The sequence below is a fragment of the Rutidosis leptorrhynchoides genome, chromosome 8 (genome assembly GCF_046630445.1).
Source record: "Rutidosis leptorrhynchoides isolate AG116_Rl617_1_P2 chromosome 8, CSIRO_AGI_Rlap_v1, whole genome shotgun sequence".
Classification (NCBI taxonomy): Eukaryota; Viridiplantae; Streptophyta; class Magnoliopsida; order Asterales; family Asteraceae; genus Rutidosis; species Rutidosis leptorrhynchoides.
Genome location: NC_092340.1, coordinates 226583370 through 226603479, shown reverse-complemented (window position 1 = coordinate 226603479; position 20110 = coordinate 226583370). Strand labels below are relative to the sequence as shown.

At 34.3% G+C, this 20110-nt stretch overlaps 1 protein-coding gene across 1 annotated transcript; it reads left to right on the top strand.

Annotated features, from left to right (window-relative positions):
• Positions 1-1684: 1684 nt before the first annotated feature.
• On the top strand, positions 1685-6197 carry LOC139861990 (phosphoglycerate mutase-like protein AT74). The gene is made up of 2 exons (XM_071850527.1): positions 1685-2200; positions 5553-6197. Exons 1-2 carry the CDS (start codon positions 1747-1749, stop codon positions 5966-5968), a joined length of 870 nt encoding a protein of 289 aa, XP_071706628.1. The 5' UTR covers positions 1685-1746; the 3' UTR covers positions 5969-6197.
• The last annotated feature ends 13913 nt before the right edge of the window (positions 6198-20110 follow it).

The window sequence follows — 20110 nt, the reverse complement described above, 5'->3', positions numbered from 1 at the left end:
TTGGATACTTAAGAAATGCATACAATTTCTAGTGAATAACATTTGTAAGAATCCAAACTTTATAGATCGATAAGCACAACTTGATCATATATTGGCGATAATAAATTACTCCAAGGATTGACTAACAATAAAAATGACTCTCATAGCATTTTATGATGAAACGGGGCCATGAGGGACCAACATAGAAGTGTTTTGTCTTGTTACATTGTCCATGCCCTCGTTGTTGTGAACTTGAACGTCTTTATAACAAACATAGAAACACTGACAAAGATATGTATTATGATCGTCGCATTTTCCCCATCCGCTATCATGTAATTTGGCACAGAATTCATCACATTGCTTTGGTAAGCATGGAAATGGTGCCTTAGACACTTGTTCATCTTTACATATCAATGCTAGCCTTACGCTCTCGCCTGTTTGATCATCACATGTATATAAAACCTCATTATCAATTCACTTATGCACGTCAAATATATTAATCGTGGTAAATGGATACACATCGATTTTTTAAATAACTCCAATTATATACCGTGTACAAAAAACTGACAGCATATGCAATAATGATATCATGTTTAAGAAACTTAGAACTTCTGGTCATGACATATGATACAAACTTTATTGTATTATTTTTTTCCTAAAAGTTTTAATTTTTTTACCGTACATCTGAAATTTAAACACACATAAATAGAAAACTTAATGCGTTTGTGAAAGATACAGAATCTAAACTGAATTTGTAATGATGTATGTTTGACCTTAAAAAGGTCAACTTGCAGTGCAGTAATTAACTCCTTGACCAATAAGTTCATATTCAAGGTCAAACTTAAGAGCTTTGGTCATGGTAATGAATAAATATTCTTCAATCTTTCTTTCTAATATCATAAAACATACAAAAATAAATAATAAAAAACAAAAAATTGAATGTCAAAACTAGATGAGCTTTAGAAATGCATACCACAAAATGGGTCAAATAGCACAAGGGCAGCCAAAACAGCCACAAAGAACATCAAGAGTTTCTTTAGATGTTGAAGTATATAACACAAGGGTTCTTGATGAGAGCTGATTCAATGAGTTTTAAGGGATTGAAGTACGTGTTTCGTTACCTATAACTTATATAATATATGAATATGAATATATATAATAAGTTGTTATGAATAACTTGAAACTTAATTATAATTTAATGAATCAATAAATTGATCTAAATGTTTTATCAGTTTCTTAGTAAAAGTATCCATAATGATTTCGATCTTTTTATTCTGTTTTGAAATACTTGTCACCATATTGCCATTTATGCTGAATATCACTCGTAGTAATCAAATCTTTAATTCTGTATTTTTTTAACAAATGAAATTTGTTATGAATCTAGAAGTACTAATATTTTTAAAGGTTATGCTAAACTATGTCATATTGATATGTTAATGTGAATTTATTGAACCTGTAATTTTCTTAAACAAAATTTTTGATTAGTGCTTGGATAAAAAGTGTGACACCAAAGACCAGTGTAAATCATGAGTGAGCAGTATTAAAAAAACATCCTATCCTAACACAAAATAAAAATTAACACAAAATAAACTTGAGGGATCATTTAAGTCGAACACCATACTATAAGGGTTACAAAAGTCATTATTTATCTGAAATGAAGAACTAACCGACCATAACTCCTTCACAAATTCACATTCACATAAATAAACACCAAATCATAACAAAACAAAAACTCACACAAAAAATCTTAAATCTAAGAATCAAATTATGCTCGAAGACGTAGGAACTGAGCGCAATAAATTCCTTCCAAAACGTATAATTCTCGTCCGGCACGGCGAAAGTGAAGGAAACCGCGACGGTGAAACTTACACCACCGTACCGGACCATCAGATCGCACTAACAGAACAAGGAATCGCACAAGCGAGAAACGCGGGAAGTCAGATCCGACGTGTCATTTCAGATTCAGATAACTGGAAGGTTTGCTTTTATGTATCACCATATACACGAACACGATCGACTTTACGAGAGATTGCGAAATCGTTTCCGCGTAAAAGTGTGATTGGTGTTAGAGAAGAATGTAGAATTAGAGAACAGGATTTTGGTAATTTTCAAGTTACTGAAAAAATGAAAGCAATTAAAGATGCTAGGTTGAAATACGGTAGGTTTTTTTACCGATTTCCTGAAGGTGAATCTGCTGCTGATGTTTATGATCGTGTTTCAAGTAAGTATCATACATCATACATATTGATTTAAATTGAAATTGAAATTGAAATTGAAATTGAAATCGCAATTGCTATTATGCTGTTTGATTTATAAAAGTCAACTTTATTACTTGAATTTGAAAGTCAACCGTGGAGGAAGGTAGTTCATAGTATGTGTATGTATAACATGATTTGCTTGTTAGGTTCCATTACATTATATTAGACTTTAGACTATAGATTAGGATTACTCCAACCCTAATTTATAGTCTAATACACTAGTTTTGTAAATTGAATTAAGTAGGTGATGAAACTGCAGGATATTTATCTGAATTTGAATTTTTTTTTTTTTTAGAAAGGCACTGAACTTTGTGTTGGGAAATTACGGTCTCACTAATTCCCACCACCCAGCCCAAACCTAATAGTAAAGAAATAAGAACAATACTAAACACAAGATTTAACGTGGAAACTCCAAAACAGGAGAAAAACCACCGGCCCCCAAAGAGAGAAAATACACTATATCACAAATTGTTACAATGATATAGACGACTCTCTTAAGCCAACTACACTCTCCAAAATATTTAACTAATACAACTCTCAAACAAGGGTAAGAAAGAAAAAAATAATCAAATACTTAAAGTGTATTGATTGGTGCAATTTGGAATGAAGACTTAGCCCCTCTTATATAACCAAGTCACTCACCCCTCACATCTTCCTCTCACCTATGTGGGATACACATATCTTCTACTAGCCAAAATAAACCAACAAATCTCCACCTTTTGGATAGAAGAAGATAACCATACTTCCACATTGCGAAGATAACCGACGTAGATGCTTCCTCGACGACAACTTCAAGATCCTCATCTTCATGCCGTTGACATTATCTCTAACCCAAGAATTAAATTTGCATCTTCATCAAACATTGTCAATACCCGACAATCATTGTCATCACAGACAATCATAACTCTTAACAGAATTATCATACTCCACCATTAAGAGTATAGCACTTAGAATATCACATTCCAAGCATTTCACCTCGGCACATGTTGTATAACCAGCTGAACAGTTATGGTGCAACTTCCTGTTTGGCTTTCCCTGGAAGTTTCATCAGCTACAACATCAGTTTCCACCACACACCTTGCATCAACGCCAAACCAATGCCCATGTACAATTTGTGGAACCGCTAACGAACATCCCTTTCCATGGTGGCGCGGACACACCATGAGGATGATGTGACTTCAGAAGAATTCGTCACTCTCCGTAACGACGGAGACAATGTTAGCATCTTTGGAGCCATTTGCCGGATTAGCTCCACCTGGACAATTAACCCTTACATGCCCAGTCTTCCCGCACCTCCAGCATACCAGATTCTTCCCAGAGTTTCTCTTTCGCCTATCCGAACACAACACTATCGTATCTCCTGATGACGAGACCCCGTTACCTTCCAGTCTTTTCTCCTCGGATAGGAGCTTGCTAGTAACGTCTTCAAACTTCAGAGTTTCTTTCCCATACATCAAAATAGGTTTCATGTGTTCATAAGACGATGACAAAGATAATATCAACCTCAAAGCTTTATCTTCATCATCCACTTTAACTCCAATAGCTTCAAGTTCTGAAACAATACCATTAAGAATACTTAGATGATCTGAAATCTTTGAACCCCCATCCATACGCAGAGTATGAAATTGTTCTTTAAGACACAACCGATTTGAGATGCCCTTGCCCTGGTACAACTGCTCTAGTTTAACCCAAAGCTCATTTGCCGTTGATAACCCATGCACATTTGCAAGCACGTTCTTTGCAAGACACAAACGAATCGCACTTGCCGCCCTCAAATCCATATCATCCCATTCTTCTTCATCGAACTTCTTGCTAGAATCACTGTCGGGAACAAGGGTGGGTTTACCCTTCAAAGCCTTGTGTAAACCAGACTGAATCAACACATCCTTGACTTGAACCTGCCATAAGCCAAAATTGATCCTCCCATCAAATTTCTCAACATCAAACCTCATTGGACTGAACTTCGACATCGTATCTGTATCCTATAAACAACACTTTCTCTGATTTTGCTCACGTTTCGAATAGCCAAAAGATATAGCAGGTAGCCAGGACCCTTTAAATCGGAAATCCACAACTAGGCCACTAACAAATCCAACTATTACTACGAATCAGAAAAAATATTGTCTAACCAGATACCCTATACGATCAATAGAACTCGTTTCTGATGTGGACGATCCACTCACGTGGCAACCACAGAGCATACTCCGACTCCTATAACCGAGACCCCCGTCAAACCTGACGCTCTGATACCAGTTGTTGGGAAATTACGGTCTCACTAATTCCCACCACCCAGCCCAAACCTAATAGTAAAGAAATAAGAACAATACACAACACAAGATTTAACGTGGAAACTCCAAAACAGGAGAAAAACCACCGGCCCCCAAAGAGAGAAAATACACCATATCACAAATTGTTACAATGATATAGACGACTCTCTTAAGCCAACTACACTCTCCAAAATATTTAACTAATACAACTCTCAAACAAGGGTAAAAAAGAAAAAAATAATCAAATACTTGAAGTGTATTGATTGGTGCAATTTGGAATGAAGATTTAGCCCCTCTTATATAACCAAGTCACTTACCCCTCACATCTTCCTCCCATCTATGTGGGATACACATATCTTCTACTAGTCAAAATAAACCAACACTTTGAATTATGCAAGCGTGAATTTTTACCTCAAAACACAAACTTAGAGGGTTAATGGAAGGTTATATGATTATTTTTGGCTCATTGGGTTAACAGCGATGGTTAGCTCTTGATCTGTTATCTGAAAAAGATGATGTTAACTTGAAAAGTTTCTGAAAAGGGATTAAGTTTTCGGTAGAATAGTCACTGGTATAAAGATTGGGGCAGCGTTGATCCGTTATCTGCAAAAGATGATGTTAGCTTGCGAAGTTTCTGAAAAAAGATTAAGTTTCGGTTAATTGGTTACTGAGATAAAGATTTATTTTTGTATCTTGACTTGAATTTGTCGACTTATTGGTGATCTAGGAATCATGATTATTAGGTTTCCCATTAGACATTCCCTGATTCTTTTGAGCACCTGTTGGCTTTTATGTTGAGATCAGTTTTGAGGGTGGACTATTGCACACATAAATCGTTTTGTTAGAGCAATAGTCGACCCCGACCAGATTATTAAATCACTAAGTTACTGCATATCCTCAAGTTTGTTTCATAGTTTGTTGCAAAAAGATTAAAAGTAAATGCTTTCTGATAGTGATTGTGCAAGTTAAAGAATTTTCTTTTTGTAATAGTAATGTGTACTTACTGAGGTTAATTTTTTTAAATGTTAATATTTTTCTAAATGTACAGCATTTCTTGAATCGTTATGGAGAGACATAGACATGAACCGGCTTCATCATGACCCATCAAAGGACCTAAACCTTATCATAGTCTCACATGGGCTAGCTTCAAGAGTCTTCTTAATGAAGTGGTTCAAGTGGACAGTTGAGCAATTTGAGTACTTACACAACTTTGAGAATTGTGAGTTTCGAGTAATGCAATTAGGCATTGGTGGTGAGTTCAGTTTAGCAGTTTACCATTCTGATGAAGAGATGCAGGCATGGGGACTATCACCCGAAATGATAGCTGGTCAGAAATGGCGGGCCCATGCTCCTAGAGGTGCGTCTATGGAGAAATTGCCTTGGTATCTTGATAGCTTTTTAGATCATGTAAGCGATGATGATGGTGATGATGATAATGATAATACTGAGAAGATTGTGTGTTGAGTTTTCATGTTGAATTAAGATCCATTATTGTTTATTGATATTCTTTGTGGAAAAGAATCAACTCAATAGTAGAATGCACATAAAAGATTATTTATTCTCTATACAGTGTTAATTATATACCTTCACACAACAATGGTGGCGTCTACTGTCTAGTTAATACCTTATATATTGTTTTGATGTGTTTGTTTCATTAAAAAATGTAACAACTGATAGTTTGGTACTACACATATTACGATAAGTTCAATATTTCTATGTACATCAATTGTTCAGAGTGGTCTTAAAGTGATTCTGATGTTACAGGTGTATTTTTGCAAAATTGTAATACTCTTTCTATATGTACACAAGATTGTAAACAGATCTAAACTTGCAAATACAAATTGTTTGTATCAGCTACATATAAGGTCTCTTTCATTATGTACCCATGAACGAATGAGGTTTCAAATGCGTGGTCTTAAAGTCATTGTGTCATACTGAATTATGAGAATTAGAATTAGAATCTCATCTGTAACAAATTGGGTTGCACGAGATATCAGTTAGATGTGTTTTTTGCTGTTTGAATTTGTAATAATCACGTAATCAGATGTTTGAGGTTTTGACACATCCTGGTCATTTACGAAATTAACGTGTAAGATGAGCAAAAATGGGAACTAAAAAGATATGATTTTTTCAGAGGGTAACGTGATATAAGTCGCTCAAATATAGTAATTGGGATATTCAGTAGTCGCATCTGTTTATTGTCGCTTTTAAAGTTGCTACATTTTACAAATCTTGTTTAGGATATTCTCTTGAGATTACACCGCTCGGATTAGCGCACGCGGTGTCAAGCTTGTGTTTCGCCGTCGATTTTAATGTTGGAGGTTACTGACGGTCGGCTGACACCCCGCCGCCGTTGGTTCACCGTCCTGGGGCTCGAAGTCGTGCAAGAGATCTTGTAATTTAGCCGTTGGTTTGTGAATGTGGGGCCCAATTTCGAATTTATATCGGTTACATTGCCAACAAATTTGTTTTTTATTTTTCATTTTGTATTATTTTACTTTTTTTCTTTTATTATAAATCCTACTACCCACTTAATATTTTTACACACCATTTCTCTCTAACTTTGTCTCTAAAACACATTCCAAATTTCTACAAATTTTCTTTGATTAACAAAAAAAATATGTCTCAATCCAACAACGATATCATAGCAATCGATGTTTATTTTGGAGTGATTTTGACTCCGACAAAAAGACGTACACGAATGGCTCGATAAAATCGTTTAATGATATATACGTTCGTGGATTTGAGTTAGTTGTATGTGTTACTTGAAGAAGAAGTATCTTCCCTCTACACCGAAGTTTTATTTTATTTTTTATTTTTTGACGATTATCATTCTTTCTACAAGCACACAAATAGTTCTGATGATGAATACTATACTGATTAGTAATTTTCATCCAACGTTAAATATTTTAGGAGTTTATTTTATTGTGTACACGTAGTTCAAATTATGTAATTGTATTTTTTTAGGAATTTAGGTACTCATAATTTAAATTTGGATTATTTTAAGTGTGTTATTTTTAATATAAAGATTAAATTGACCAAATCATCTATGTATTTATGGTTGCCCAAATCATCCCTGTGTTAACAAACATATTTTTTTCATCCTTAAATGCCAAAAAAGGTCCAAAATAAGTCCCTGTGGTAACGCCTGTTAAATATGGACGTTAGTATCAATCTCGTGCTAGTCACGTGATTTTAAAAACCCTTTGATATATCAGAATAGAACCCTAATTCCCCAAAGTCCATTCGATTTCGTTCCAGACCCAAAATAAAACCCTAAATCAATTCGTTTTCGTTCTAGAGCCAAAATTCCCCAAATCAATCAGTGGTTGTATATTGTGCTTGTGGTAGCTCGTCCATTATACTTATTTCGTCAACATCAAAGAATCTAGGTCGAAGGTTTTATTGCTGTGCTCGTAAAGTAAGCTTGTTGGATAAAAAAAATTGCGTATTAATTATATGGACATAATTGAAATGTTAATTTATATTCTACAGGATAGTAAGAGCTATGGTTTCATTGGATGGGTGAATTCTCCAATTGAAGATATTTTTACATGAAAAAGATGCTCAATTGTCCCGATGGAAGAAATTTGTAGTTGTTAGCTGGTTTTGTTTCAATTGTTATTGGTTTTTCAAATTGGATGGGTGACTAGCACGAGATTGATACTATAGTCCATACTTAATAGAAGTGACCACATGGATTTATTTGGGACATTTTTTGCATTTAAGAATGATTTAAGCAGGTGTGTTAACACATAGATGATTTGGGAAACAAAACCATAAGCACATGGACGATTTGTGCAATTTAGTCTAATAAAAATGGCCAATTAAATGAATAAATTAACTAATATAAATTAACTAAGTACAAATATATAAATAAATAACTACCAATAATAAATAATAAAAATTTCTATTTCCAAGACACTTAATATTGACACTGAACGACTTCTCTACTTTATCACTAATGTCAGTTTTCAGTGTTAAACCAGTCAGCGTTCAGTTATCAGGAAGACACGGAAACAGACACTGAACAACACTCAATGCTCTTATATGCTTGATGAGAAGACAAACTTACTACTCCTATCTGAACACGATTTTTTGAAAGACAAGTATTTAAAATCAATAACGGGTGAATAACCCACCAACCCGATCATTTTCCTCGCACACACGCATTTTTGGGGGAAAACCCAAACCGCATTACAGGGGCCCGAAATTTAAACCATCTCGAGGGGTAGGCGAAGCGGGCGAAATCTTGAAATGCGGGTCGGTAAAACCTCTCGGGGTCATTCCATAAATCGACTAAATAACCTGAAATGTTTTAAGAGAGAATACTCAAACTTGAGACCTCTCACCCCCCATCTAACACTCAGAGTATTGAGTGTACCACTAGACCACGATAGCAGGTACTAGCTGAACACAATTTCATGTTCTTGGGTTAGGTTCTTTGGTCAGTGAAGTTCACAGCTAGCACACATTACAAAAAAAAAACTATGATGTCACATGATTGAACTATGAACTTATGGACAACATAGAATGCCTACGACATATTTATAAAGACATGATCTGCATGTCTTTAGATAATAAAACATTTTGTAAAATAAACAACATTTTAACATCTTAACTATACATGTAAATACGATTAACATCTTAACTATACATTTTAAATTTGATATCAAACTTCAATGGTATAAATAAAAGTTTTATTTATACCATTGGAGTTTATATCAAATTTAAAATATTTGATTTACCATAAGTTTTAAAAACAATTAAATAATAGCAACTGTAAAAAAAAGTACTAAATGTAGATGTAATTAACCAACAAGATCAAACCGGATAAATAATCACGGGTATTGGTTAATCTATCTATATCTATATCTATATCTATATCTATATCTATATCTATATCTATACTTCTATACATTAAAAGAAAAGACAAATTGAAATACACTTTTTTAACAATTTTGAATCTGGACCCTTAGATCAAAAAAATGACCTCCATTGCCCTTACTTAATAACCACTTAATCAAACTATAACCTTATAACTATTTGCATTCTCACAAGATTTCTCATAATACTCTTGATAGAATAAAATTACGGGAGTAAAACATCTAAATAGGGGTCACCCTATTCTCATCCATTTACGCCGTTCACCCCATTACCACCCGGCAGTCGCCATTTGAAATGCCACACACACAAAATTAGGGCAAAATCTCTACAACCTCCATTCTACTTCCGTGATTTAAATGGTATCAATCAAGGATAGTGGGTTGATTACTACTGAAAAATCCATTTCTACACAAAACGTACATACATCCCTACCAACAAAACAAACCCTACCTTCAATCGACGGTTTCTCAAGACCCAAGTCACAAATCATTCCAAAAAATCAGTAGGTAACAACGATTTCTTTTACTTTTGTTTTAATTATCATATTCTTCGAATTTCATGTCTGATGTATTCAATCAGATTAAACAATCGATTGCGAGGAGATTGATTCATTTGTATTAAGGAGTATTTCTTTTAATTTGGTTCACACCTAATCAAGGTGACGTAGATGACGATGATTGACGAGCGAAAATCCCTATTCTGTTGACGGTGATGGTCATGGTTGTAACGATGGTGGCGGATTCTTGGGGCAATTCGTTCATTGCATGTTTTATTATTTGTTTTTTTTTGAGAACAAATTACATTCCCGAATCCATTTGTGTGTTTTGTTACTCACATGATTGTTGTAAATCGTTAATTTTTTAGGGTTTTGCTTCTTCTGGTGAATTCACATGTTTCGTGTAATTTTTAAGATTTCTGCTTCTTCCATGTTGATATTGATATTGAACAAATTTTACTAACAATGCTCAATAATTTAATCTGTTAGCGTTGGGGTTTCTTTATTTGCATTGTAAACCCAGAACTTTAGTTGCTTTAGAAACTAACAATTCTCAATAATTCAATTTTATTGTTTTTACTCTATCACAGTTAAAATCAAAACCTTGATTCTTTTTCTTTAAAAACTATTCATTTTTGTAGGGTTGATTTGTTGTGGTGTGAAGCTAGAACGAAACAAGTCGCAAAGACAAAGAAATTAGGATCAGAAATCCTGATTCAAGTGGGATCGTCCCTGATCCAAGTGGGATCATCTGTTTAAGTGGGTTCAGAAATCCTGATCCAAGTGGGATCGTTCCTGATCCATGTGGGATCCTCCTTGGCTTGGAGGACAAGCGAAAAATCCGAATTTTATGTCTATTTTTGGTATTGGATTTTCTTTCTACATTCTAGTTTTCCTATATATTAAACCCTATTGTATTGTAATCCTTAAGCACAAAAAATCAATAAAAAGGCTCTCTAGTTGGCCGTGGACTAAAGCAATCACTCCGATTGCATATAACCACGTAATATCTTGTGTCGTTTACTTTTCTTGCATTTATTCTGTCCGTTTGTCGTTTGTGGGATCACAATCTATCGATTGGTGGTCGTTGTTGGGTCCATAAATTCCTAACATGATTCATAGTCGTTTCATCGAATTGATTTTGGATTTTAAAAATGACATCATGTATTGGTTTTCTAACAAGAATGGTAAATGAGTGGGTTGGATAACGGCTTGTGCAAGTTCTCATTCAAGTTATTGAATTTTTCATGTGTTTGACATTGATATTCGGTTGTGATAGGAATGGTAAATGAGTGGGTTGGATAACAGCTGAACACTAGGCTACGAAATGCAGTCGCTTTCATATACTATTACCATGTATTCTTATTCAGGTCTATCTCTAATTTTGCTTTCATATATCAGCATCAGTTAAATTTCATATACCATTGTCATGTATTGTTAGTAAGAACATCATACACAAAATACAGTTGCTATCATATACATGTACTGTGATGCCCCGTACAAAATCAATGTGTACAGATCATCAACAACAGGTCCATTACACGGTATAATACTACATGCTGTTTCAAAACAAATTTTGCATTCATAAAAAGGTAACATTTTTACCGACGTCAAATATTTTACAAAGGATAACGTGCTTCTACGAATAGAAAGCATTAGTACGTGACACAAAGGTCATTACAAAGCCATTGTTCAAATGTAGCATAAGTTGTGAATGCAAAGTAAAAGTTCCATGATTGAGACATCTCTAAACAATGCAGCAGAAGTCTAACACAGCGAGTCTGTAACAGTAAGTCTATAACATCAAGACTATAACAGCAAGTCTAACAGCAATGTCTAAGCACCTGAGAAATACATGCTTAAAAGTCAACACGAATGTTGGTGATCTATAGTTTGTTTGTAATCAGTAATGTAATGTAGACCACGAGATTTCAGTGCTTCAAACCAGCGTTTCAAATCAGTATTTCAAATCAGTATGATAAAGTATATGCTTATCCGTGGGCACCCGGTAACTAACTTAAAGTAATATTATCCCCTAAAAGTACACTTGGTGAGTGCGTATGTTCTCGAAGTATTAAACACCCGTTAATTGCTAGTGCGACTAGCCCGAGTGGGGATGTCAAACCCTATGGATCCATATCTAAGATTCGCGTCTACCGGTTCAAAACCAATAGTTAAACGTTAAGGTGCTAAGGGGAAAGTTTATGTCGTTATATAACCCACACATATGTAAGGTTTAAGTACTCGTGTCTAGTAAGTAAAACATAAACAGCGCATGTATTCTCAGTCCCAAAAATAGTTAAAGTAAAAAGGGAAGCTATAACTCACAGTGATAAATGCTGTAAAATCGATACGAATAAGTAAGCAAGTAAGTCGGTCCGAAAGGTCCTCAACCTAAGTCAAAAGTTACTAAGTCTGTAAATCATCCCAAAGGTTCTAAAAGTACGTAAGTTAAGTCTTAAGTATCATCATCATCAACATCATACGTAAAAAGTAAAGTAAGTTTTCAATCAAGAATAGAGATCGAAACGAAGGCTGACTTCGTTCAGATGCTACGACCTCTATACAAACTGAAATGATGCGCGGTCAGTGGAAAAGGCTCCGTATGTGAGTCCTTTTACTGCTTTCCAATTTTCAGATCCTAACTCGATGTTTTTTAACTGTGGCGACGGTTCAAGCGCGAGTAGGTCAGAATTTTCAGCACGTCGTTACAAGGGCGTAGTGACTTTCGGGAGGCTATAAATCCTAAACCGTATATCGGATTAAGACGAGTCTTAAATGAAAAGTCATCTAATCGAACAGAACTATCTGGAAATAAACTTTTACAGAAGCCCAGGGGTCTGATCAGACCTTAAAAAACAGAAAACAAGTGCTCCGGTGGATTTTTTTGGTGTTTGATGCTAATCACGGTTCTCATCCTTGATGCGTATAAGCCTAAAGTGTACAACTCCTCATGTTTTAGCATCACGTTAACCAAGGTTTAACCATCAACATACAAAGTTAAGACTAAGAAAGAATTACAACTCGTTTAAGAGTTTGAGCAAGATGATGAACCAAAGTTACATCAAGTTCTTAGTTTTGACACAAGTACAAGTTCTATTAAGCTATAAACTTTGCATCAAACTAAATAAGCAAGACCTCAAGCTATAGAACTTAGATCTTAGTTAAATATGAAAGATCTTAGACTAGAAAGTCTAGATCTTAAGTTCTTGGTGAAACCCTAAGTTATAGACTTAGACTTTCAACTTTTACAACACCATGAGTTATGAAACTTAGATCTTGTAAAGAAAAATGAATGTAAGCTTATGAGCTTTTATTTAAACAAAGTAGAAGACCATAAGTTACATAACTTAGATCAAACACAAAAATGAAACCCTAAGCTAGAAAGCTTGGATTTCTTAACACACTTATGAGACTTCAAGCTAGTAAGCTTGTATCTTTTATTTAATGAAAACACAAATTACAAACTTTAAGTACAACATATTAAATAAGATCATAAGTTAATAAACTTTGATCTTAACTAACTTTTTTGTAGAAATCTCAAGCTAGTAAGCTTGTATTTCAAACTTTCTTGAAGATCCATAAAGTAAAGAGTTGGATCTACAAGTTACGTGAAGATCATAAACACGAGTTTTGATCTTTTAACACAATTAAAAAGATCTTAAGTTAATAACTTACATCTAACAAGATTATGAAGATTCAAAGATAAAAAACTTGAATCCTTCATGTTCTTGAAGACTTTTCAAAACAAAGTTTGAATCAACAAAAGTTATGAAGATTCAAGTTACAAAACTTGAATCTTTGTTCATGATGATGATGATTTATGAATTAAAGGAAGAAAAGAAAGAAAAAGAAGCCAAGAAATTACAAGTTCTTCAAGTATTTTGAGAGAAAACTAGAGAGAGACTTGAGAGAAAATGTGTGTGTATGTGTTTGAATGAAATGAAATGAGAATGAAATGAGGGTTTAAAAAAAATAAAGTGGTGGTGGGGTGGTACCCCTTTGGCCGACGGCTTTGGGCATGGGGGGGGACCATCTTGGCCTCATGTGGTGGTGGCATGGTGTGGTCCATGGTGGTGGTACAAGGTGATGTTGACATGTTGGGTGGTTTGAGACAAAATGCAAGCATTAGTACATAAGCATGCAAGTTACTTGTCTCATTATTTACATGGGCTAATTATTAATTACAAGGGCTAATTAATTCACTAACTAGTCCACTAAGTTGAGTAGGTTGGGCCATGGAAGTCCATTAAGGTAAAAGTCCATTAAGGCTAACTAGTGAGCATTAGTAAACACTAAGCGTAATTTAACAACCATCAAGCCAAGTAATTGTCTTTAATAAATAACAATTACGATTAAGTAGCCATAATGCTCCAATTATGACCAAAGTTTAACGTGTACCAAGTACGTGGCTCGTTTTAAACAATAAGTGACACTAACGGTCGTAAATGCATTCAAGGATCATGTTAAGTGATTAAGCACTTAATAATGCATTTTAAAATATTAACGAAGGTAATTAATCATAAATAATGATCCCAGAAAATAATCTAACTCAGTACGCACAAATACGCAGTTTCGTGAAAGTAATAAATATAATTAAAAGTCGAAAAAGTCGGGTCGTTACATTACCCACCTGCTAAAGAAAATTTCGTCCCGAAATTTTGAGGAGGGACCAACAACGGTATCGAATTTGAAGAAGAAGGAGCGTATCAAAGTTTCGAGAGACTCGTGGGCTCAGAAGTGAGCGATTTACCTTAAAAAGTACTTGGGCGTATAAAAGTAAGAGTATGTATATGCCATTAATTAAGTCTCTTGACCTTAAGATCAACAAATTGATTTCGTTTCTTGTTAACATGAATATGTCATCTTAATATATACCCACAAAAGGAAAGATGATGTTTTTAGCCTTACAGGCATCTTCAGTAAGCTGGATGCATGAAATGCATCATGGATGTTACCAAATCATCTAAAACATTGAGCGCTCATGTCACAATATAAAGCTGACAGATAGAATGGAAAACATGGCGATCATAACATACTTCATGTGATCTTATCCTTGAATGGAATGAAAGCACAGTTCCATAATGTAACTTTATCCTTTCAGTTACGTGTTGAAGTTATGGTTAACATCGACTAGAACAACATATAGTTGCAACCAACGAAGGTAGGAATATGTAGAGTAATCACATCTGTGTTATAGACGTCTTAAGCAGTCCCTTACATGAGGATAACAAGATTCATAGATTCCTAAAGTATTTTACATTACATTTCCGAAAGAAAATCGCACTTAAGGTGTGATCTTTGAACCAGGGTGAACTCTTCGAGCGGTTTGTTCTGAATTTATCCTTATACTTAAGGGGATGCGCGGATGAGAAGATACGTGAACCCTTGGTCATAAAGAATGGTTTACTCCAAGTGAAAAGAACCTCAAAAATGATTTCTTGTACCTCAACGTACTAGATCATAGAAATGTTGTTTACGAGGGTGTTGCGATTAGTCGTGAAATATTGAGAGTAGAAACCCACCTAGTGTCTTTCCTACAATGGGGTGACCACTGAGTGTACCTCAGAAAACTGATTTATCAGCCCGCGTTTTTGCATATCTAACCTTAAGAGGAACATTTTATGAGCGCAAAGACCTCCTAACAAATTTTATAAAACTGCCATCCAAAGTGGCTCAAGAGGTTTTAACAAAGATCTTAATGGTAAGCTTCATCCCTAAACGGAGGACGAGAAGAAGTGTGATCCATACATGGTGTAGACTAATATGAAAACGGAACTAACCCGTCAAAATCGCTATTGACGCGGTACGTTATTCATTGATTTCATAGTGAGGTTTTGACCACTACATGATACGTTTTGTAAACAATGCATTCTTTTAAAAAGGCACACCATAAATGAATATCTAATTCCAAGATTTTTGACATCTGATGATTTCTACATATAGACAATCACCGTAAATAATAGTTTACAATAATACATCCGTTGACAATGCAGTCAAAATAAGATACATGGTGATGATTTTGTGAATGCAAAGATTTCTCGAATAAAGCATGTATGACTCCATGCACATAGCTTGTATAACGTATAAGCAAACAGCGGAAGACTTCTAGGAACCTGAGAATAAACATGCTTAAAAGTGTCAACACAAAGGTTGGTGAGTTCATAGTTTTTAATGTTGCGCATAATCTGTATAGAAAGGTGGATCACAAGATTTCAGTTGTTTCATCCAGAAACGTTTATCAAAATATTCTACGAAATTGAGCACCTTGGTAACCAAACTTAACGTATATATAATAAGTACCCCTGTTTTAACATACATGCAACCAACATGTATAATACACGCAAACCAACGTGTACTAAACTCAAATAGCATACATCTGTTTTATAGTTCAGGCTAGGGTTTCTATACCTGGAACAGACGGGGATGTCAAGCCCTATGGATCCATATACAACTATTCGCGCCCACCAGTTCTTATAACCGACAGTTACTAGTTACCAAAGCTAAGGGATTTTCGATTCAAACTCGGTGTAGAATTTAGTATGTACATGTATCCATTGCGTTTAAAATAAAGTGCATGTATTCTCAGCCCAAAAATATAGATTGCAAAAGCAATTATAAAGGGAGCAAATGAAACTCACATATCAATATTGTGGTTCAATATTGTAGGAAAAATATGCAGACGCAACGAAGATGACAAATGAAAGGTTAGCCTTTGATTCACGATCAAAACTCCCAAGCAATACCCATAACCTCCTTAGCTATAACCCATAATTTCCTTGAAGCGACCCTTCCTAATCCATCCGGACGAAGTCCATATCGATTATAAACGATTCACAACAGTTGATTACATCGCGAGGTATTTGACCTCTATATGATACATTTTACAAACATTGCATTCGTTTTTGGAAAGACAATCTTTCATTACATCGAAAGTTGACGGCATGCATACCATTTCATAATATATCTAACTATAATTGACTTAATAATAATCTTGATGAACTCAACGACTCGAATGCAACGTCTTTTGAAATATGTCATGAATGACTCCAAGTAATATCTCTAAGATGAGCAAATGCACAACGAAAGATTTCTTTCGTACCTGAGAATAAACATGCTTTAAAGTGTCAACCAAAAGGTTGGTGAGTTCATTCATTTATCATAAATAATCATTTCCATCATTTTAATAGACCACAAGATTTCATATTTCCATTTCTCATAAACATATGTCCCATGCATAGAGACAAAAATATCATTCATATGGATTGAACACCTGGTAACCGACATTCACAATATGCATATAAGAATATCCCCATCATTCCGGGATCCTCCTTCGGACATGATATAAATTTCGAAGTACTAAAGCATCTGGTACTTTGGATGGGGCTTGTTGGGCCCGATAGATCTATCTTTAGGATTCGCGTCAATTAGGGTGTCTGTTCCCTATTTCTTAGATTACCAGACTTAATAAAAAGGGCATATTCGATTTCGATAATTCAACCATATAATGTAGTTTCGATTACTTGTGTCTATTCTGTAAAACATTTATAAAAGCGCATGTATTCTCAGTCCCAAAAATATATATTGCAAAAGCATTTAAAAAGGGAGCAAATGAAACTCACGCATATAAATATTGTAAAACAGTTAATAAAGCATTTGAATGTATTCTCAGCCCAAAAACGTAAAGAGTAAAAAGGGTAAATGAAACTCACACATATAAATATTTTAAAACAGTTATTAAAACATTTCATGTATTCTCAGCCCAAAATGTAAAGAGTAAAAGGGATCATATGAAACTCACAATAATGTATTTTGTAGTAAAAATACATGTGACGTTATTTAACAAGTGTAGGGTTGGCCTCGGATTCACGAACCTATATCATGTATATATATATATATATACATACATATATATATATATATATATATATATATATATATATATATACATACATACATATATATATTAACACATTTGGTTGTAATCGAACGAATTTATATTATTAGTGATATACTTGTTATTTTAATAACTTATATGTCATATGTTTTAAATTCAGTGTTATGTACTTGTTGTTAATTGGTAAAATAATACTAATACTTAGTAATTTAAAAGTTGTAATCTCTTTATAATGTTAACAATAACGATATCACTAATGTCAATTCGAAATAATAATAAAAGTTGATAATTTTATTAATAATGTTATTTTTAATAAAAATATAGTTTTAGTAAATGATAATTTTAATAAAAATGGTAGTTTTAGAAATAATGATATTTATAATAATAACGATAATAATCATGACAATATTAGTTTTAATAATAATAATAATAATAATAATAATAATAATAATAATAATAATAATAATACAAATAGTAATAATTAAAAAAATAGAATACAACATTTGAAGAACAAGCTCCTAAAAATAAAACACCACTGCCTAGATTCGAACCCCCGACCTCTCACTCCACCCCAACACTCTAGACCATCCCTTTATTTCAGTTTTTCTAAACAAATACTTGACTGTTACATATATAACCCGCATTACTACCTTGTTTTCTTATTTCTCCTCTATTTTCAATAATCTGGCCCAACACATCTCCACGGTCCAATCCCATTTACACGAGCCCAACAGATTCGGCAGCCCAACAGCTCAAGACATCTTCAAAAAAAAATATATATATATATATATATATGTATATGTAGTCGCCCAGTTTCGAACTCTTGACCTCTTGTTCAACACCCTCACCCCAAACCACTCCTCTGTTCCTTTCATTTCTGATTTAAACCATAACTTATATATATTTAACTCAAATTACTATCTGTTCACTTCTTCCTAGTTCACATAAAATCATCATCATGTCTCACCATAATACCATCCTCATCATCATAATCATTCACGGTACTATTTATATAACATCATCTATCAATATTCATAATCGTTATCTTAATTATTAATACTATCATCATATGTCACGGCCTAATTCAAGAAGCTTTATGCGTGAATTTTAAATTTCAAGTGGACATCTACATCATGACCCCTCCATTCACCCTTTATATTAGTAAAGAGCAACTATCACTCACTTTATCATCAATGTTATAATATGAACGAAATATAGGAGCATACAACAGCGAATAAATAGAAAGGTGGGGTTTATTCGGGCAGGAAAGGTAACAGAAAGAAACCAATAGCAGCAGTGTATTAATATGTAGTTTATGGTGGTTTTAAAGTGGTCTTAAGGTGATGAGCTGAAACAAAAATAAATACAGTTGAGTGGTTGGGCTGCAATTGTTATGGTTGTTTGGGTGGTGTTCTCGTATGCTGCAGCTGAGTAGGCAGAAACAAAGAAAAGGGTTTGGGTTTAATCGAAACAAATAGTGAACAATACACGTATTAAAGGTATTAACAAGTATCAAGTGGGATTTAGGTTGTACAGGAAAACAAAAGTAATTTGTTGATGGTGGTTTGCAAGTTGGTAGTGCAACCGCAACAAAGGTGTGTTTGATTTCGTTGCTAATCATCATAAACAGAAATAAAGGTAGTGTAGCAGGCGGTTATGGTGAGAAAGAGAAAGAAAAAAAATAGAAGAAAGAGAGAGAAGAGAGAGATAGTGAGATGGAGGTGTTGGGTTATGGTGGTTCTCCGGTTATGTGGGTGGTTGGTTGTGGATCTCGGTTATAGTAGGAAACCGAAACAGAAAATAGAAAAAATATAGTAGTGGTGGATGAAGGTGGTGGAAGTGAAAGTGGTCGATTATTGTGGTGGTTGGTGGTGTTTACATGGTGAACACATGAAGAGGGTACACGATGGTGGTAATGGGTGGTGGAAGGTGTTGGTGAGATGAAAGGGGTAATGGTGGTCGACTAGTTTAAGAAGAAGAAAGAGCAAGTGTTTTTCCATATACATACATGTTATGTTTATATATAATGTATGTACAAGTGGTAATCAAGATAATCAAACACAGTACCTTATCAATCATATTAGTCCACTTTAAATCACGGATGAGTTAAACCAATTGAAAACAATAATTTAATAATATTAATAATTGTTCAATAAGAATCTAAAACGTGCAATGAATCAGTAAGCAGCCTTCATTTTGTAAGGTTGTGTCGACAATTTAGCCACCTCAATTATGCATTGATATTTTCCTTCACGGGCTGGATTTCGTACTCCGTTGTTAATCAGTAGCGTATAAAAGTGTTTCTAAAAATTTCAAATTTTTAAAT